This window comes from Acromyrmex echinatior, chromosome 7 (assembly GCF_024713525.1).
Source record: "Acromyrmex echinatior isolate Ae372 chromosome 7, ASM2471352v2, whole genome shotgun sequence".
Taxonomy (NCBI): Eukaryota; Metazoa; Arthropoda; class Insecta; order Hymenoptera; family Formicidae; genus Acromyrmex; species Acromyrmex echinatior.
In genome coordinates, this window is record NC_141858.1 from 14,646,547 (window position 1) to 14,668,602 (window position 22,056).

Genomic DNA, 22,056 nt, shown 5'->3' on the forward strand with positions numbered 1-22,056 from the left:
TGGATCCTCTTCAACAAATACATTAATGAATAATTAAAATATATACAAAGATTGTCTTTAATTGCACTTAGAAAATTAGATTGTGTTAAAATTTACAAAAATATTATTCGTCTTAATGTGAACTGTGAATAAAGTCTATTCGCATCCATATGTCAAAATTGTCCATTATATTTCCAAGTTTACTTAGATAATGAATTGCGTCAAAGGTAAATATTTAATAAATAAGATTGAAATTAGACTAATGGTAATTAATTAAAACTTACATGGATGTTTGAGGTTTGATATATTTTGCGATGTTGACTACGCGCTTGTCATGGATCTACTGAATGATTTTTATTATCATACTTTTACTTTATTTTTGAATTATATTTCTTAAATAAAAGCTAAAACTTTGGAAACATAAATAAGTATAAACTATCTAAGAAAGTATCTTCTATATAGATAATATAGCAGTTTTTATAATACTAAGAATTTAATAACAATTATTGTTTATATATTAGGTGTTGGAATTAATTCGTAGCGTTTTACAAGTGATGGGAAGTACTTTCATTAATGTATTTTTTAATGCTCATGTGAAATAAATAACATTCTTTCATTAAAAAACGCTACGAATTAATTCCAACACCTAATATTATTTATTGTTATTTTAACATTATTTTATTAAAAGACTATTATAATTTATGTGAAACTTCATAAGGCTGTATTTATAAGAAAAATTAAACATATTCAATGTAATTATTATTAATTGCGCATGAAACATATTCTGTGGTAGGTCGCAATTGTTTGAAGTGTATGTTGAATCAATGTGTGTGTGTGTGTGTGTGTGTGTGTGTGTGTGTGTATGAGTATATATTTTATATTCCAAAATATTGATAATTGATAAAGATATTAGAGAAAAATTTTAAAACTTCTAGGATAACATCTCTTAAAGCATAACATCTCTTAAAGCATGTATTTCACGAATGAAAAAGTCTTGAATATTTTGAAATCTTATAAATTTTTTTTAGTAGAATCATATGTGAAACAATAAATTTACATGATATGCGAAAAAAGATTATATTTTATTATCAAAAAATCATAAAAATATATTTTGAGGATATTATTATATTATTATATTTGACCCGCACAAAGAACTTGCATTTGATGATTTGAATGCGTCATTTAAAAATTCCTCAATGCAATGTTCTGATAACGTTTCTCAATTAAAAAATATTTACCTGCATGATAATTAAAGATGATAATAAACAATGATTTGAGCATATTTATGACCGAAGAGCACCGTATCTCTCCGATGATAAACTTTAAATGTCAATGTAACTTATCTTAGGTTCGTCGTCAATTCCGTCAGTAACGCTCGAGCGTGGATAGTGAATTAACAAGCTCTTAGAAGAGTGTAAATCAAGTACAACGAAAATATTAAAAATCTCGTTCGAAAATGTGGTCATTAATGTTCGTGATAATTTTGGCATTAAGTAGAGCTATGTCGGAGACAATTAACCTACCAAATAACGTATGTTAAATACTGTTTCTATTATATAACTCTCTTTATATTCATGATCATGTATATGTATTTATATAAATTGATAATTTTGCTCTATTACATATTTCCTCTGAAATATATAATATAAGACTTTTTTTGCTTTATGTTCATTGTAAACTTTAAATGAAGCCATAGATTAATATTTAAAAGAATCTTTATATATTAAAAGCCTTTACTTTTATTTGTTTTTTATTAAATTTTGCATTTTTTATATCTTAATTTGCCGAAATTAAGAAAATTAGACTAATGATATTAATCAATTAAAATATATTTTTATATAAATTAATATTTATACAAAAATACGATACATTTTCGTGCACAGATGGACGAAAACTATGTAAGTGCAGTATAAATTAATACTGATTGTTTAAACGGAATTAACGATGACAACAGCCTTAGGAAAAAGTGGAAAATTTTTAAATAGAAATTTTAACTTTTAGAAAGATATATAAATGAGTTTAAAATTGAACGTAATTAACTTCCATGACTCTTTACTCCGTTTATACCATTTTAATTCTAATATGCATTAATACACATTAATTTTAATCAATATCATAATTTTAATCAATTCATTCGCTCGTCTTTAGTCGGTTTTGTTATTATATTTTATATTGTATTTCAAAAACGCGCGGTCATTATTTATATTTATATAAATGAGATTTATTTATTTATTCACAGATCAGTTGGTTATCTTTTTAAACTATAGGTACAAAATACCATATCAATCAGAATTCTTAAAATTGTCATTTTGTTTTAAAATTGGGGTAATGTGTATTGAGGATATTACGTTTGATTAAAAAAATAAAATATAACAAGTATATAAAATTAAATAAAACCAGATTCATGCATAATGTATTCGTTCGCATAAAAATCATAAAATTTTTGAATGCAAGTCATAAAGCAATCATAAAAGTAAATTGATTCTACCGATTGACAATTGTCCTCGACCTCGTATCCCATTTATAATCTACGTTGATCAAATGCAACTAAAATGTTACTTGAATTTAAAGTCTTTTAAAAATATTTTACATATAAACTTGTATTTAAAGTGCATTTAAATTTTGATCATCATCTTTTTAATTAAAAAAGTTATTTAAAGTTTAATTAAAATTTTTAATAAAATTTAAACTTATGCATTTAAACTATATATATATAACATAGGATATTTTGATAAAAAATAAAAAATTGATACATACAATACAATTACATGTATGTACATGTATATATTTAAAATTATTCATGTTCATTGCGAGAAGTAATAGAAAGATATTCCGCTCATGAAAGATATTCTGCTGCATTACATGTTTCTATGAAAATGGATAAATTTATCTTTATGATTAACTTATCAGAGTCATAATAATGGAATGGTCTGGGCAAAGTTAGAAAACGAGAAAGACATAGAGAATCAATTGGTTACAATAACAGACCTCAAATGATACTTTAATTATAATTTGCTAATCGGTTTATAAAGATGTAACGAAAATTATAAATTAATGACATCTGTATCAATAATTTGAAAGCATGTATACTTGTAGCATATGGTAGAATATATACATAAATACATATACATAAATACATGTGCTATATGAATTATAAAAATGCAGAGTATTAATTAATAAACTAAGTTTTCTATTTAAGGTGTTTTTATCATTTTTTTATATGTATTATAGAATTTTTCGTATATAATATAATATAAGATTCTAAAAATTAAACGATTGATCGACAAATTTATCATTCAACTTGATATATCTTATCTTAATATATGATGAAAAATGTTAAAAACATTATGATCTTAATTTATGTCGTTTGTATTTGGAGCAACGACTTTGGATTAGAACAAAGCAAAATAGTGTTTGCTTTATTCTGTCGCAGTATCGTAGATCCGTCATGTATTGTGTAAAAGTTGCACGGATTTACGCTTGTTTATGTGTTTTATATATACAGTATATATACATGATATGTTCATTTAAAAGAAAAAAATTTGTATTTCTATTTATTTTTTTTAAAATATCAAGTGCTACTCCATTTATCTTTTATATGAGTAATCAAAATCAAAAAGACGCTTTAATGTTGAATAACTTAAAAAAAGTTATACGAGTTATAAATTAAAGATAAACACTTACTCTTTCGAAAGTAAATTGCTTTTGTGTGATTTTTAATTCACACCATGAAACTTTGCAAAGTTTGTAAAAAATTTTTAGATTTGACAGATCTTCATTTATATCTGTATAGCTCCATAAAAGAAACAATCAGATTGTTGTTTAAACTCCCAATTTGAAAATGTATAAGAGACTTCAATTTTAAAATGGTTTAAAAAAATTTTTAATTGTTTCATTATAATCATTTTTTATGAGGTTATGCTCTTTTGAAAATTACCTGTTTTCGAAGGTCAAAATAAGTGAGTTCTTAATTTTTTGACATAGTGTAATATGAAATGAGCCCAATAAGAGTTTCTCAAATATATCATTGTGATTCCTAATACAAATATAATAAAATATTATTTAACAGTAACTGGATTAAACGGTATTTTAGAAATTATTATCAGCATCATATTATTACTTTTTATAAAATTATTATAGCAGGAATGTAGAATAAATTATTACAGGAATGGCAATACAGTTTCCATGTCGATTATGAAAACAATCAGTTTTTATTGGATGGGAAACCCTTTCAATATGTTTCCGGTAGTTTTCATTATTTTCGAACGCCTAGACAATATTGGAGAGATCGTTTAAGAAAAATGCGAGCCGCGGGACTTAACGCTATCTCAACGTAAGTTGAATTTTGTAATTTCACAATTTATATGACAAATACAAGGAAGTCATCGTTGTCAGGAAATTAAACACATTTGCACGTAATAGATCTTTTATTTGTTTATTAAATTTAAAATAATACGTCTCGAAGTAGCCAACAAATAATAACGAAATAATTTGCCTTTTATCTATCCTCGCGATATGTAGTTACGTTGAATGGAGCCTTCACGAACCGGAACCAGGTCAATTTAATTGGACCGGCGATGCAGATTTAGTAAATTTCTTAAATATTGCGCAAGAGGAAGACTTGTTTGTATTGTTGCGACCGGGTCCTTATATCTGCGCTGAAAGAGACATGGTAAATATATAGGTACATTAATTGTATAAAATCATTGGAATAAATTATCTTTCTTCCATGTCTGAAATGAAACTTAAAAATTCATCTTTTTACTCTTTCTTCTTCCCATAGATACTATTTAGAAAACATATTATTCTACAATCTTGATAATTCTAACATAACTACTTTTAGGGTGGTTTACCATATTGGTTGCTTCGCGAAGTACCAAATATAAATTTGCGTACGAAAGATGCAGGTAAGATGTAATTTCGCTAAACTGTGCATTGTAAAAATATGCTTTAGGCTTTGAAAAAACATTTTGCAATTTTTTGTGTTATAGTAAATTTGTGAAAAAAATAGGAAATTTGTAGATATATTATTATATTTATTACGATTTTAAATATAGAAAATGTAAAAATAATTTATAATATATTTTTTCACAATGCATTTTTATAATATATATAAATTCATATTTAGGAAGAATCAATAATAATAACAATAAGGAGAAAAATATTAGGCTCCTTTTGTTTATAGTATCATTTGCTTACATCACTTTTGCCAACAGTTTATTTGTGCACAAAAATTATTGCCTATGACTCGATTTTATGTGCAATAATACATATAAGCAAATATGACTTTGTTTCTGAAATTTTTATTTGTGACCAAAAGTGCATGTAGGCAATTAATCTGTAGGCAATAATTTTTGTGCGCAAATAAACTGTCGGTAAAAGTGATGTAGGCAAACGATGTTGTAGGCAATCGATTTATAGGCAAACGGGGTCCTTCCAAATGTTAATATATGTAAGTTAGTATATGTAACAACTTTGAGGTATAAGAGAATAGAAATAATTCGTCGTTAAAAATGCGGTTTTTATTTTTAATTTCTCGTTTAGCATATGATCGAAATAAGATTATGAGAAATTATTCTGAGAATTGTAAAAGAATCATTTTTCAGGCATTTTTTAAATTAAATATATTCTATTTCCGCGGAAATAGATATACAATTGAAATGGCAATGATCTGCAACATTCATTAATAATAATTAATACTTTCTTTTTTTACATCTTTTTATTATTAAAATACATTCAGAAAAAAAGACTTAATGACAACTGAACAGATGACATTATTAATGTGAACTAAATTTTATAAGTAGAATTAATGTACATTTGATATTTGTTGTAACTATAAAATAGTTTATTCAATCGTGTATATTAATTTCACATAATATAAAATTTATGTTACTATCACTATACTTTTCTTTGACAGTAAATATAGATATATTAATAAAATTTACAACATCGAATTGAGGAATCAAACTTATTTTTCTATTTTATAAAAATTCTGTTTTATAGAAATTTTTCTATTTCTACAGATTTTGTAAGATATGCCACATTGTATCTAAATGAGATATTGAGTAAAATACGCCCACTTTTAAGAGGTAATGGAGGACCGATAATTATGGTTCAGGTAATATTTACTTAAAATATTTATGGAGATAGTATTTTCCGAGGTAGTATTGTTTTACAGTATTATCGTTATTCTATGCTCTAACAATCTGGTATTAGATTAATATTAATATCCGCTAAAAATTATTTATTTCATTTATACAATAAATAATAATAAAGCTGATAATAACGAAAGCAGATTGAAAAGAAGTAAACATTAACGTAGATATACGCTTAAATATTTTTATTTTAATATGTCAATTATCAATTTTATTGTTTTCCTTTCATTATTGTCTCCTGCCATCCCAATATCAACCACGTTAATAGATAGAAAACGAATATGGAAGTTACTATGCTTGTGATATTGAGTACATGGACATGTTAAAAGAAGTTTTTGTTAAAAAAGTCGGTAATAAAGCTCTTTTGTATACAACCGACGGTGCAGCCGCGTCTTTACTCCGATGCGGATTCATATCTGGGGCATATGCCACCGTCGACTTTGGAACGGCCAGTAACGTGACCAACAGTTTTCTGTCTATGCGTCTTTATCAGCCAAGAGTAAGCGATATTGCTGTTTAAGAAAAATCATGAATTATGTAATAAAATTAAGATGTTTCGATCAAGTTTGCAAATTGATATGTAGGGCCCGTTGGTGAATTCTGAATTCTATCCAGGTTGGTTAACGCATTGGGGAGAACCCTTCCAGAGGACAAAAACAGAAGCTATTGTAAAATCATTGGAAGAAATGCTTGCTCTAGGTGCTTCCGTTAACTTTTACATGTTTTATGGGGGTACAAACTTTGGTTTCACTTCTGGTTAGTAAATTTTTTGTTATAGTTTCGCGAATTGACAAGTCAAATTCTCGTAAAAATAATATTTGGAGCAATTAATATCAATCACATTAATTATATGTACTTTATTCAATGACATTGAATATCCATCGACAGGAGCTAATGGTGGGGCAGGTGTATACAATCCACAATTGACTTCGTACGATTATGATGCTCCTTTGACCGAAGCCGGAGATCCGACACCTAAATACTTTGCTATAAGAGATGTTATTGGTCGCGTATGTTTGTGATTTTCTTTGTAATAATATCGCTATCACATTTTCTATTTGACATTTCATATTTTACAAAAAGATTACTCTTTATCAGATACTGAAAATATATAATAAACATTTCATATCTCTTTTGTCAAGTAAGTCAAGTAAGTCAAGTAAGTCAAGTTCACGTGCGCTTTGAAATTACAGTATTTGCCATTGCCAAACATGTCCCTTCCGACTGCATCTCCGAAAGGTAATTATGGTCCAGTGTTATTGGAACCGGTACTGAAATTGCTCGATAGTCGATCTCCGTTTGTGGTGATCCGGGCAACTGGAGACCAGCCTAAAACCTTCGAGGCTCTTTCTGTGAATCAAGGATTTGTCCTTTACGAGACGAACTTGCCACCTTCTATCTCGGACCCGGCTATATTGCGAGCAACGACAAAGGATAGAGCGCTGATTTATATAGATAATCAACTACGCGGCACTTTGAGTCGCATAGATAAGATATTTACTATACCACTAGAAAGTCCTTACGGCCACCGTTTGAGTCTATTGGTGGAGAATCAAGGACGTTTGAATTTCGGCAATGAAATTAACGATTTCAAGGTAATTGGTTCGAGGAAATTGTTAAAATAGAATAATATGCGTACACAACGATAATGACCTTTTTTTTAAATATTTTTTATTTATATATGTATTGCATGATGATATACTAATATATGTTAATTCAATAAAAGCAAATGACATTTTAGCTTTAATTAAACGTACGATGCTATGATATTTGAGTTCTTTTCATATCTGATTGTATCTTAGGGGATATCGCATGTGAATATCAGTGGCATACCATTAACCAATTGGAATATGACAGGGTACGCATTTTCCGACGTATCCTCTCTGCGGGACTTAACAACCATACGCATTGACAGTGGGACTTTAAATAAGGGACCGGTATTTCTACGTGGAAAATTTACAATCGTTGGGCAACCGTTAGATACGTATCTAGATACCACTGGCTGGGGAAAAGGAGTAGCCTTTGTAAATGGTCACAATCTTGGGAGATACTGGCCATTAGTAGGTCCGCAAATAACCCTGTATGTACCAGCTCCTTATCTTCGCGAAGGCGAGAATGAGTTGATCATATTGGAATTGGAATATGTGTCACAAACGAGAAAGATGAAGTTCCAGTCTGTACCGAATTTGGATACATTATAAACTCATAACTTAGGTAGAAATATTATTAGATTATACGCTTCTTGTTTTTAATACAATATAACGAAATATCTCAAAATATCACATTTCTATACTTGTTTTATAAATAGTTTACTTATCCTTTTCTATAGAGAGATAACATATTTATTTTAATACATGATTTATATATACCCTCTCTCTTTCTTAATAAAGTAAAATAAATTTAATTAAATTTATTTTTAAAAATAAATTAAAAATAAATTTAGTTAAAAATAAACGCTTAAAAAACATATAAGGAATTTAGTGAGATATTTCCAAATTGAGGAAAGAAAGCATAAAACAAATCTATCTATTCTATTTCGTATTCTATTGTCTTTTTAACAGAAATAAACAATTAATGCTAGCGTGATTTTATAAATTATGATATAACATATGAATATATAAAATTTTATTAAGTTTTATGCGTATGTGTTCCATAATTATCAAAGAGTTAATATCTAAATGTAATAATTAAGACTTAAATTATCTAATATATATTTAACAAGGATATTGAATCATATAAATATGGAAATTCTGTTTATCCGTTGACTCATTTGTTATCGTTATATTTCGAAATTATTCGGTTAGGAAGGATGTAAATTGGCATATCAAAGAGTATACAGACAGACAGACAGACAGACAGGCATCGGATGCGAAACTTTAAATACTGCTGGTCTTGTAATTCAATTTTAAAATAAAGATGATTGTACAAGGCAATTTGATTACAATTACTTTAACAACGAGGAGTCTTATCTCGGATACGTCGGCTATGAAATTCCTGGCACTACGCGCATCAATATTTAACAGTATGAATTATTCAATTACAATAAAGAAAGATTCTTATCCCGGTATTCATAATTAGTGCCCGTATTTATATTTAACGCTTCCTTGTGCCCATATTCATAGTCATACCCGTATTTAAGGCTTTCTTAAGTTTATCTTTAGATGTTCTGTAGTCAATAAAATAATTTGTAGAATATCTGAAGATAAATTTAAGTAAGCCTTAAATGTAAGCTTGAATAGGGGCTATGAATACGGGAATTAATTCTAATTTTATCTTAAATAAACATTTGTACTTAAGGACGTATTATATATATATATATATATGTATTTTTCAACCAAATATACAAATTATGAAAAAATTATTAATTTTTCTTTTATATTTGAATGATTATATTTGAAAGTAATAATACGAAAAGTTTGGTGACGATTTATAGTTGGATCAAAAATTATTTCAATAAAACTGCGTGTTTTTAAAAAATAATTAAGATAACATGAGAAAATTTTTATTTAAACTATAAAACTGTATTATTAAATATAAATATGACCTTATGAGAATTATTTGATTATATATGAGAATGAAAATAAATATGGATGTTGTTCTTTATTATCTGAAATACAATATATTTGCGATATGTTGGTATTCGTAATACACAAATAAATTTTTTTAATGTAAACAATACATTTCAAAGAACAAGCGTTTTATTTATAAAAAAAGACTTTCTTTTTATAAATGGAATATCATATTACGAAATCGACGTTATACCGCGAGAAAATATTCTACGATAAAATAAATTAGATGAAACACTATATCTCATGAGAATGATAGGATATTCTGTTTCCTTGAAGAAAAATTTTATAACATTATAATTAGAGAATTATTAATTCGAGAAGAAACTTGGAATTTATATTAATTGACCTGTCAACAGGTTTACTGTTTTGAGAACACATTATCCGAATATCTAAGCTGAAAAAAGACCGAGAACGTTTAGCGGCAGTTTACGGAAAAATCGATCAGTTTCGATAATACTACACCACTACACAGCAAAAATATACACATTGTTGCCTATGGTCGATGAAGAACCGATTTGTAAAGATCCTGCGAGACATTCAATAGCTTTAATATCCTCCCCGTTGACAAATGAGGGTTTCGCACGGCAGGACGTCCGATGGCCCGATGCCACACGACGAATTATCTCACCTCCTCTTTCGTGCCAATGCTTCCGTAGGCGAATGCCATAGATAATAATGAGTACGGTGACAAAGCACTATCAGCTGTACCTGATTCATAAGCTTTATCCATATAATAATCTGTCTCACGATCTAATGATATATACATAACGTATTTTTGTACGGTGGCATAAATCTATAAACAAATGGATTTTTTGAGAAACGCGCAATGTTATTATAAACTTAACGAGGAATATTTTCGTTGAATGCGAATTAGAAGATCGGTTATGGAAGCACCTCTTTTTGCAAGTCAACTGACTAAGATTTATGGCATTTTAGATTTAAATCGCCGTTTACGCCATTAACGAAATATAATTACAATGGATAAAATCATAGAATAGCCATTCTTTTCTCTGATTGAGAATTTTATATGGTTTACAGAGAGATGTAAAATCAAACGATATGTTCTGTATAACTTTATAAAATTTCCGAAGTTGCATAAAAAGATATTCTCTAAGTATGATCTGATCTAATATCTGGATATTCTATAATTTTTATCATGTGATAAACGTATAATTTTTTATAAGAGAAATTATTAAACGGATCTAAACCTTTTACGTATCCTTTTCTTGCTACGCTATTTGTAAAACTTATATTGTGTCCCCTTGTCGTAGATAATGATTAGTACCAGACGGTAACAGTAGCATAATGTAACGATATTATCTCAGAAATTGAAAGTCATACTGAAATATTAAAAAATAAATTAAAGAATGTTTAATTATATATATTTTAAAAACTCGAACAGTTTTGATCTACGTATATTATCTTACGATTTTGCGCCAGTTTTATACAGTCGACGTTAATGTCAAATCTTTTTGGAGATAAAAAGAATTTTCATATCTTTAAACGAAATTTTTTATGTGAATGATATGGGCAGAAGCACATGGATTATATTCTCTTTAATTTAATGTAACATTCTTCTATTGATTTATTGCAATTTATAACAAGAATAAATGTTTTACAGCAATTCTGAGATATATTACACAAGCAATTGCAAAGCATTTTACTGCGATCAAACTCCGCCCTTTATGAAAAACGCCGCCTTTGACATGCGCCGAAGAGTCGTTTGCGGTTGCATCGTTTCTTACCTTTAATCACACGTTTAATCTGGTCCGAAGTAGTAATATGCTACGCGTGTGAAAAACCGTGTAATTTGATACGTCAAAACTTGTTTATTTGTCCTAAATTCAATTCTTCATTCAAATTAAATTGTGCATTGAAAATTGACAAGTTATCGATAACAGCAAATTATCGTAATGTTCGGTAAGTGTACAACATAATTGAGATACAAATTTATTAATAGAGATTAAATTATGATAGTAAAGGAGTATGTTGAAATGGATAATAAATTAATAGATACACCTTAAAATATTTCTGTTTTTGAAAACTACGTATTTTTTGTGTGAAAATATTTCTTGTCTTATTAACTATCAAAATAGTGTCGGAGATTTTAATAAATAATTTAATTGAACAATTAATTGATGCAAACAATAAGTCACATGACCAACTGACTTGTAAGACATACTGTAGTGCTATTTATTAAATTTATCATGTAATTATTTACAAAGTAGGTTTATATTAGATACGATTATCATCTAACTAACTGAATAAATATGTTACTACAATAGTATGGAATGTAACGCAAAATGCACCCTTGGACTTGAGCAGACACGGGACTGCATGGAAAACTAATGTTACTAATACTTTTAAATTTCAACGACGTCTTCCCTGTCAAACTTGCGGTAAAAGTTTTGACAGACCTTCTCTTTTAAAAAGACACCTGCGAACGCATACAGGTAAATTAGAGATTCTTTTAATCCTTTCTCCAAGATATATAATATAATAGATTCTAATCTACTGCGTACATTGAGAGAAGAAGACTGTATAGAACCTTAAAGAAAGACTGATATCTGAATTCGTTGATTTTTTTGGAATTTCTGCTATGTGAAAACTTTTTTCCAGACATACTATATACACAAATATATGTATATATCATATCATTTATAAATTCGGGAACGCTTGCGATTTTTTCGTATCTCTATGAAAAGTTAAACATCTCGATGTGAAAAAAAAATGTAGAGAAATTCTTTTTCAAAAATGCGTTTTAAAAAGGAAAGATAGAACTTTAATTCTGTGTTTAGTCTTATCTCCACAATATTTTCTTTTTAAATTACATAAAATTAATAATAGTACTTTTTTAATTTTTTTTCATCCAGATATTTAACTTTTCGTGAGATACAAAAAATTACAAGCGTTTATGAAGTTATAAATAATAGTATATACTAAGAGTTTTATAAATATAAAAAATTGATTTAAAAAGTAACTTTTTCTTTCATATTCTTACATGTAGTTAACATTTAAAAAACTATTCTCAGGCGAAAAACCACATGGATGTGCAATATGTGGTAAAATGTTCAGTACAAGCAGTTCATTAAATACACACGTTAGGATTCATACTGGTGAACGTCCTCATGAATGTCCAATGTGTGGAAAGCGTTTTACAGCATCATCGAATTTATATTATCATCGCATGACGCATTATAAGGTATTTTTTTTCTGAATTTCTTGGAGTATTATGCATTACTAATGCGACTTAAAAATGACCAATTTGATATATATAGAATAAATTGAGAGAATAAATTAATCATTATAAAATAATTTCTTCCTAGAGTAAATTTCTTCCTAGAGAGAGAGAGAGAAAGAGCGTGTCTCATTTTAATTGCCGCAGGCAAATATCTTAAAAAATACATACAAAATATTTCGTAAGCTACTGGTTTTTTAATATTTCCACTCTAATATTTTTATATTAGAATAATTTCAGGAATCATATTATATTTAAAAAATCATACGATTCCATTTCAAAAAGTAGAGATGATTTTTATATCTTTTTGACTCTTTCATCTAGAAAAAGAATAATACGTGACCAAATATTCTCCTTGAAATTAGTTTTTCATCTATAACATTTTATCTTATTTACCTGGAGTAGTTAAAATGGGATATGTATATATAATTGATGTATGTATACATGTATGTATATATGTATATATATATGTATATATATATATATATATATATATATATATGTATGTGTGTGTGTGTGTGTGTGTATATACATATATATATATGTATGTATATATATATATATATATAATTTAAAATTCAGGAGAAACCACACAAGTGTGATAAATGTGGACGATCTTTTCCAACTCCCGGTGATTTAAGAGCTCATGGATATTCTCATACCGGTAATTGGCCTCTACGTTGTTCCATCTGTAATAGGGGATTTTGCAAATTCGGCGCATTGCATCATCATATGAAATCACATGGTAATAGTAATACTTTAACAATATAAAATTTATTTTATTTTATTGTACACCGACTTTTATACAAACAATTATTGATATTGTGACAACGATATAAATAAAGAATAGTAAGAATTGAAAAAAAATCTCTGAAATTATGTTTAAAAATTTCTTATTTTTTAAAATAATTTTAAAAATAATTTATAATCTCTTAATAAGAATTTGTGCGACGTAATGATTTATAATCTATGACATGAATTTTCTTGACAAATAATAAATAATTTTCTAATCGTAGTGAATATATAACGAATTATAATATAAATATATATACAAAATTCTTATAGGTGATCGTTCTTATTACGATATCTGCAATCAGAAGTCTCCCGTCATCAATGATTTACGAATTCATGAGCGTTTACAGCATTTGAATGTGTCAAATAATAATGCAGCTGATTATACGAGTACACAGAATAGTATTTCAAGCATAGAGATTATCAAGTTTGAAGGTTTCAATAACAATTACATACAATTACCTACAATGTATCCATGGCCTTCTCTTTCTTGGATGCCATTACAATTCTCAAATTAATTTATTATCTATATTTTCTGCAATTAATAAACCAAATTTTATTAACTTCTATAAAAGTAATAATTAACAGAAAAAATATATATACATATATACACATATATACATATAAAGGATATGTTTATTCTAAAAGAAATGTATAATATAATAATGCACAATATACATATATATGAGTAAAAGTAATATTTCTAGATTTTGCCTTTCAATTTTTTTACCTCTCTTCCCTCTATTCAAATATCTGTACCAGTGTATTTTTAATTTTTATTTAAATCGAAAAACAATATAATACATAATGCAAATAAAAAAAAGATCGAAGATAATGCAATAAATTATAAATTGATAAATTAAGAGCATATCAATCATTTGTGAAAACAAAAGTACTAAATGAAAAAATTAATATACGTATTAATATACTCAACTTTCAGTTAAATCTTTCTATGCACTAGATTTTACAAAGAGGAAAACAGTATTTATTATTGTTGGTAGGAAAACTGAGAATATAAGTCAATAATCATGCAAATAATCATGTAAATTACTTAATGTAAATAAAATTTATAAAACTGATAATTATTTTTTTTTATCAAATGCAATACTTATACGGATTTTATTAATATTGTATTATACATATTTTACTTAATATTATATTATATATAAATATTATTAATATATATAAAGCAATAATAGAACACACAATAGGATTTTTCACTTAATTTATTACACTTTTCTATTTAATGATTTAAAATAACAACTTACATTTTTTATTGCTCAACATTGTAAATAAAAGAAAAAAGTGATTACTAGATTTATTACAAATATTAAATATACAATACATATCAATAATATAAAAATAGCTTATATTTTTTAAAGTGCATTAATTTTCTAATATGGCAAGAAATTAAGTATGAATAAAACTTATTAAATATGGCATATAGATAATACAAATGTATTGTCTTATGTGTGCAACTTAGAATGAGAATATGTACTATTATGTCTCATAACTAATAAGTCTACAAAAATAAAATGTATATCAATATATAATATCTTTAATAAAAATAAAAAAATATTAAATATTTTCGCAGATAATAAAAGTATTGTAATTTTCATTATGAAATGTATATATCGTAACAGAAAAATAAAATATTATTATCCACGTTGTACGTGAAAGATACTACTACTTTATACATACTATCCAAGCAATATTTTATAATAAAAAATATAAATTTTAATTTTCTTTCAATTAAGTACGGATTATAGGTTGCTTATGAATTATATTTTGAATATTATTTTCTAATAATCACAAAATCTTAAATATTAAAATTTTGTAGAAATGCAGCAAACAGTGCGTAAGTAATGCAAGATAAAGACAATGTATTTCATAAATCAACATTTATCGATACAACTAACATTAATATTAGTGAGTATTAAAAAATTGTTAATTCAGAGTATGTGAATTGTGAACGCATATACTTGAATTATACATATAATTTTATAAAGAAATAAAAATATAAAAAAATATATAAATTTCATAGAAACAGATTTTTCTTTCTCAAATATATATTTTTTGATTGTTGATGTACAGTTGATGTAAATAACAAATTCAATTAACACAACAAAAAAGTATGCGTTTCCAACGACATCGTTTATGATTAGTATTTCTTCTTAAATCTGAATTGTACGTGCTAATGTCTGAAATAGTTTCACTTAGTAAAGAACCATGAACTGATACAGTCTCGTTATCTTGAAACCATTCTGGACTATTAGCATATATCAATGTACAGTCGGATTGCTTATCAACCGTTATGTTCATTTTAGAGTTTGAGATATTTTGATTAGACGCAAGTGTAGTAGAAATTTTTGATTTCTTTCGAACAGAATTTTCATATACATTAATTTCAGAATCAATGTCACGATTTACGATTGCATTAGTTATTTTTACAGCTTTATTACTGGAACACATTTCAAAGTTTGATAGGATTGAATTATTTTTTATAAATGATTTCTTTTCGGGTACGATTGTTTGGAACGGAGAAAGCGTTAATCGTATCTTGTTCAAAGTAAAATCGTTTTCATCAAAATTAAAATTAGGAGTTAATGGTGTTTGAGGTTCTTGAATATTTTTCTGAATCTCTATCTCCACATGTGACAATATCTGTTTTTCCAAAAATATTCTAAATGTACGTTTACTTAACTCAGCGTTTCTCAAATTTGTTCTATAACTTTTTTTGTGCAAAACGACAGAATCATTGACATCTGTTATCATTTTGGATGAGTGTGGTCTATAAAAAAAATTGGTGGTATCATGATGTCGATATAAAGAAGAAAATGAAGAAGGACGATTAATGGAAAAATCAAATGTGCTTGTAACCTTATTATTAATATCAGATGAATTTTGGTCAGTTGAGATACAGCATTCATTTGAAAAGTGACTTGAATCATTGAAGGTTTCTAATAAATTTTCTGCCTCCAATTGTCACTTGCATCCAAAAAATGTTTGATCACTTTGTCTGCGATGTTGATAAGTTAATGGCACAACTAGTCGGCTATCTTTACTCTTGTAATATTCATTAAAATCTAATCGTACACTAAGTAATTGCAACGATACATCTTCAGCGGAAGCAAGCATTAATAAAAATTTTTTCACACGATCCTGAAAAAAAATATACATCTTCAAAAACATTGTTTTCTTTCAAAGACAAAAATAAATACACTAAAAGAAAGCAATTGTTTTTTATATCTCATTTTAAACAAATCATCTCATTTTAGGAACAATATGTAAATTATTACTTTATAACGACTAAAGAATGTAGATAAGAAAATAGTAGTAATAATGATAAATACAAAACCAGAATATAATATTTCACATCATTATTACCTGATATGTTCTCGAAAGTAGTCTTAATTGTATTGAAAGTGTATTCAGGTATTTTGAAAATGCTTTCTCTCTTTCTTCAATTTCTTGATCTTTTTTATTTGTACGACCCCATTTTTTTGTTTGCTCACGTCCTAAATTATCATCATTTAATCGTGCTTTATATTCCTGAGTAGCTCGTGCAAGGAAAGTTTCCTCGAGATTCTGAAGGTCTAGTATTGGACTGTAAACTGAGCGTAAGTGATCCATAAGTTCCTGTAACACCAAGAATAGTACAAAAATATGCGTTCGTATGTACATATAAATATCATCTAATACTTACTTGGGATTTTTCATCCAACAATGTACCATGTCTTACAGAATCAACAAAATGACTATGAGCTGCAATTATATCATCAAGAGATGACGCCTGAAGAAGTTGCTTCGCAAATGTATCCCAAGAACATTCGATTACCTTCAATTAATTAAATTTTTTATTTGTTAATGTGCAATATATAAGTTTTCACCATAAAATTGTCCACTATTAAATTAATGATAGATTAATAATCTAAAATTATTAACAATAGCTTAACACATCAAATTACCTCAAATAAAAAATAATATTGCATTTGATGAACTAAATGAACCATGCTACTAGTAATTAGATGAATATGATTCTGGATAGGCAATACTTCCGGCATTTTTCTGAACATTTTTGCTGATGTTGTTTGTTGTTTCCAAATAGCAGATAAAATTGATTCCATTCTCTTTGCCTTCCACAAGGCAAAGAAGACCGTTTGATATGTCTGTCTACATGGCTCCAAAATCTAACAAGTTAATTATGATTTCTCAAATATTTAATGTAGATTAAAGATTACAATTAATACGTTGTAATAATATTTTACCGTTCCTATAGGTCCATCAACATTATAATCTAAAATAAAAACATCCCATCCTGTTTCACTTTCTGAAGGTGCTAATAATCTGACGTCTAAACGTTTTTGCACATCTAAATCATCTAACTTTGTACTAGTTGCCCTTATTGCAATTTCAAGTATAGATGATATATTATGAGGATATAAAGAACTTGCTGGTTTAGCTAATTCAGGTCTGAAATGTATAATTGAAATTTTTTTAGATTTAAAAAAAAATATTATATATATATAACACAGAAATATATCATTTCTTTCTTCTTGCATGTATCATTAATATAATATTATATAATTTATATATATATATATATATATATATATATATATTAATAATGTATATTAATAATATATTGGGTCATCTAAAAAGTATCCGCGGTTTTTTGTCACTAGATGGTGTTGGTGACACATCTAGTGACAAAAAACTGCGGATACTTTTTAGATGACCCAATATTTTAAAATCTAGATTAATATTATTATTAATTATATATATATATATATATATATATATATATTAAAATATATATTATACAAGAGATATTCTTACTCTAATAAGTGCATAAGATGTTGAATAAAATGGCCTTGACCAAGCAAAAGATATCCTTTAATCCCCTGCAAATGATCCATAAGATGATATTGTTTTGTCAATATTTCAACAACTCTTGTTGAAGTTTCTTTATATGCTGCATCCATCATAGTTTGTAAACGACCATCTGGATCCATATCGAAAAAGACTTCAACTAGAAGAAAAACAATATGAAAATATTAAATATCCAAGAGTTAGACAAAGCTAAAGTAAATAATCCATTTGACATTAACAAAATTTTTTATAAATTGCAAATATTTTCCGACGCAAATATTATCAAGAAAGACACTATTACGATCTTGTCTCTAACAATAGTTGTCAATAGTTGGCATAATTATTATTACTAACCATTATATTCCTCATCAGTATTCCTGAACATATCCGCATGTCTATCTTGCCATGGTGAAAAGTCTTTACAAACTTCACGTAAGAAATTAATACTCTTTCCTGTTCCCAGAATCTTCTTCGCTTGTGCTTTACTAAGGAAAGATGGCACCATTGAATTTCTCACTTGATATTTTTCATGCCACATTCTATCTCCACTAACATCATTGCACGCTTGAATAAAAAACTCCTTATACGGATCGTCTAATTCTCCATCAGCGATCCATCTCATTAACATGTTGTACAAAGGATTGCAAACACTTTCCAAAACTCTTTTGACTAAATTTTTCACAATGGCATCTCCATGATAGCTGAATTCATAAACAGTCGATGCTAATGCACCACCTTTTTGACCTTGGCAAGCTCTTACTATACTTGCTAACCACTTCAGAGTTTCCAAAGGATCGCATGCCCAAAGATGTAAATGAGATAATGTAACTCCATATGTAACCATTTGATGTTGAGACCTATAATTATTACGCTTATATCACTTTATTATAAATAATATTATACTACAGATATTTTCCAAGTGTATTCCAAATAAAAAAAAATTATTATTGGATTTATAAAACAATATAACTTTGTGTACAATATAACCTCATGTCTTTGAGATACTATATACTATATTATATACCGTATGTATCTAATTCTTACCTATTAACTTCTTCTTGCATTATAGCTATAAATCTGTAATATTCTGACAATTCCTTATGTAATGCAGCAACAAAGCTATCAGTGACTCTGCCTGCACCAGTTACAGACATTCTCTCCAATCCTTTTCGCACTACACTATGTAAATATCCCAGTTCACTCAGTCTTAAAACAGCTTGTTTTTGTGATCTATTAATTTTTGCTACAGGGTCTATCTGAAATCCATAGCTGGAGTCTAACTTTAAAATTTTTCCTTCGACACTTTGAAAAGAATATATCAAGTCTTGAACTAATACATCTTCTGAAATGGACTCTTCATTGAATATCTTATTTGGATGTATTAATAATCCTTTTGAACTTGTTTCTGTAGTATTTAATGATACAACTTGTGCTGGAGAACATGACGTTTGTGACAATTGTCCTAAATATAAAAAATAATTAGATAATTCTCTGATAAATGTTGATTGTGTTAATCTTACCACTAGTTGATGCAATTGGGCTTAATTCCGATTTCATATCTGGAAATGAAAAGATCCTGTCCTTTATTTGTTCCACCGACTGGCCCATGTTCAGTAGAAATATTAGAATGCTTATACGATTCTTCAGTGGCTAATGAAAGAACAAGATTGATGCAAAAATTAATACATTTGTAGGTGCAAATAATTATAAATAAAATAAATATGATCAAAACAAAATGCTTAGAAAGATGCAAAATTGTTTTGTACCCCATCTTTTAAATCATTATGCAGTTTATCAAACTGTACTGCGTCTCGTGGTGATAATTTACTCTTTATATATGTTGCTACGGTTACTTCATCCTCTCTTAATGTTTCTATACCTTGAGTAGATGACAATAAGCCAAGAGAAAAACGCATAAATCTTCTGAGTGATTCTATAAGATATAACAAATGTTTTAGCTTGTGTGTACATATATGTGTGTGTGTGTGTGTGTGTGTGTGTGTGTGTGTGTGTGTGTGTGTGTGTGTGTGTGTGTATTATGTTACAGATTTTTATTTTACAATATATATTGCATATTTATATATTTATATACACACCAACTTATATTTATTAAATATAAATGTATATACTAAAATATGAAAAATCTGAGAAAAATTTGACAATTATAATTTATTAAGGCACGTATATACTAGAATCCAAATCTATTGAAAAGATTACATCTACATCTTAATGTACAATTTAATGTACAGAGATTTAAAAAACAAATATGAAGCATGCCACCTTGCTGAAGCTAATTAATTCTTAAGATACTTTATGTCCAACACTTTTGGTTAAATTACATGCAAATGACTTTTTCGAATAAGCTTGATTTATTTTAGAACATAAATAATACAAATTAATCAAATTTTATCAAGACCCGTCAAAATTCCTGCTCTAAGTTTTTTAATTTACCTTACTATATATTCTCAAAATAATATATTTTGAAAAATGTCTCTTCGTATTAAGCAATATTTTATTACTGAAATATGAGACATAACTTAATAACTCTTAATTACATTATTTAAAAAATGAATTGTGTAGCAATTAATTGGAGTAATTGAATAACATACAGTTGATATTTTCTATCAGTTAATATTCCGACAACAGTGTAACTTTATTCAAAACTAACCTGGTTTTTGTTCGCCACATAGAGAAATAATCATATTCTGAACCAGATCAGCGATAGTTTCAGCTTCAGCGGGATTCATGTTTATATCACGTGATGTTTCCTATAATCTTGCTTGATGTTGTATTATACAGAGATACAATATTTATTCCTCACGACACCGTTTAAGTGTTTAACATTGTCTTTGGACCAATTATTCCGCAATTTAATTGAGCGGCAAAATACATGTACGTCAGTGTATGTTGTGTATACACTGTACATACAACACATGAGTCATATGTCTCGATCAGTCTCGATCGGCTAGTAGCAAAATTAGTAATGAACATAAAAACAGTGCCACCATGCTCCTTACTCGAGAACTAAAATATCGATCATGAATTACGTTACGTAATTCAAACAACCGATAGCCAAGTCAGCGATGTCTGTTAGTAATGTATGTGTTGCAATATTAATTTTGCGAAATTAAAAATTAAAAGATATGGGTTGTTATCGTTATGTGGAAAAGTGCAATAGTTTAATAATTGTAAAATATTTCAAACACAATAGATGAGAAAAGCTTTTTACGGCCGAAGCGAGCCGCTTAGTTCGGCATTCATAGTTCGTTCCTATTTTAAGATCGTCTTAAATACCGACGAGATACTATTAAAAACGGTCAATCGATTCTTATGAAAGTTCGCGTGACTGAAAATTTAAATGATTAAGAGTAAAAAATTAATAATACGGTATTAATTTCATAATTTATTAGTTTCGTAAGTACATATATATGTTTAAAATTTAATAATACTC

At 27.5% G+C, this 22,056-nt stretch overlaps 3 protein-coding genes across 4 annotated transcripts; 2 read left to right on the plus strand and 1 right to left on the minus strand.

The window, feature by feature from the left end:
• Positions 1-1,318: 1,318 nt before the first annotated feature.
• On the plus strand, positions 1,319-9,067 carry LOC105153952 (beta-galactosidase). Its single transcript, XM_011069121.2, has 10 exons — positions 1,319-1,510; positions 4,146-4,312; positions 4,501-4,651; positions 4,823-4,886; positions 6,003-6,097; positions 6,403-6,633; positions 6,719-6,890; positions 7,023-7,144; positions 7,328-7,729; positions 7,937-9,067. The coding sequence occupies exons 1-10, from the start codon at positions 1,436-1,438 to the stop codon at positions 8,333-8,335; spliced, it is 1,878 nt and encodes a 625-aa protein (XP_011067423.2). The 5' UTR covers positions 1,319-1,435; the 3' UTR covers positions 8,336-9,067.
• A 155-nt stretch (positions 9,068-9,222) lies between these two features.
• Positions 9,223-15,633, plus strand: LOC105153943 (uncharacterized). Its single transcript, XM_011069108.2, has 5 exons — positions 9,223-11,623; positions 11,989-12,156; positions 12,736-12,905; positions 13,524-13,686; positions 14,007-15,633. The coding sequence occupies exons 1-5, from the start codon at positions 11,617-11,619 to the stop codon at positions 14,249-14,251; spliced, it is 753 nt and encodes a 250-aa protein (XP_011067410.1). The 5' UTR covers positions 9,223-11,616; the 3' UTR covers positions 14,252-15,633.
• Positions 15,634-15,784: 151 nt separating this feature from the next.
• Grip91 (gamma-tubulin complex component 3) lies at positions 15,785-21,579 on the minus strand. Of its 2 annotated transcripts, XR_015545766.1 has the most exons (12): positions 21,274-21,579; positions 20,372-20,538; positions 20,126-20,255; positions 19,650-20,067; positions 18,960-19,462; positions 18,573-18,765; positions 18,002-18,206; positions 17,702-17,923; positions 17,440-17,571; positions 17,121-17,372; positions 16,614-16,895; positions 15,785-16,524 (listed from the first exon to the last, which is right to left on the minus strand). XR_015545766.1 is itself a non-coding variant. In XM_011069134.2 (11 exons), the coding sequence occupies exons 1-11, from the start codon at positions 21,350-21,352 to the stop codon at positions 16,719-16,721; spliced, it is 2,478 nt and encodes an 825-aa protein (XP_011067436.1). In that variant the 5' UTR covers positions 21,353-21,579; the 3' UTR covers positions 15,785-16,718. The 2 variants fall into 2 exon arrangements, 1 of the variants encoding a protein (XP_011067436.1); XM_011069134.2 differs by having other exon boundaries at positions 15,785-16,895.
• Between the last annotated feature and the right edge of the window lie 477 nt (positions 21,580-22,056).

Excerpts from the sequence above, each read along its gene's own strand:
- Grip91 (XM_011069134.2), bottom strand. The coding sequence starts at position 21,352 with ATGAATCCCGCTGAAGCTGAAACTATCGCTGATCTGGTTCAGAATATG. Across the intron at positions 19,463-19,649 it reads ATGCAAGAAGAAGTTAATAG|GTCTCAACATCAAATGGTTA; the intron begins GTAAGAATTAGA and ends TAATAATTATAG. Across the intron at positions 18,207-18,572 it reads CATCTTATGCACTTATTAGA|ACCTGAATTAGCTAAACCAG; the intron begins GTAAGAATATCT and ends TATACATTTCAG.
- LOC105153952 (XM_011069121.2), top strand. The coding sequence starts at position 1,436 with ATGTGGTCATTAATGTTCGTGATAATTTTGGCATTAAGTAGAGCTATG. Across the intron at positions 4,887-6,002 it reads TTTGCGTACGAAAGATGCAG|ATTTTGTAAGATATGCCACA; the intron begins GTAAGATGTAAT and ends CTATTTCTACAG. Across the intron at positions 6,634-6,718 it reads TGCGTCTTTATCAGCCAAGA|GGCCCGTTGGTGAATTCTGA; the intron begins GTAAGCGATATT and ends ATTGATATGTAG.
- LOC105153943 (XM_011069108.2), top strand. Across the intron at positions 12,906-13,523 it reads ATCGCATGACGCATTATAAG|GAGAAACCACACAAGTGTGA; the intron begins GTATTTTTTTTC and ends TTTAAAATTCAG. Across the intron at positions 13,687-14,006 it reads TCATCATATGAAATCACATG|GTGATCGTTCTTATTACGAT; the intron begins GTAATAGTAATA and ends AAATTCTTATAG.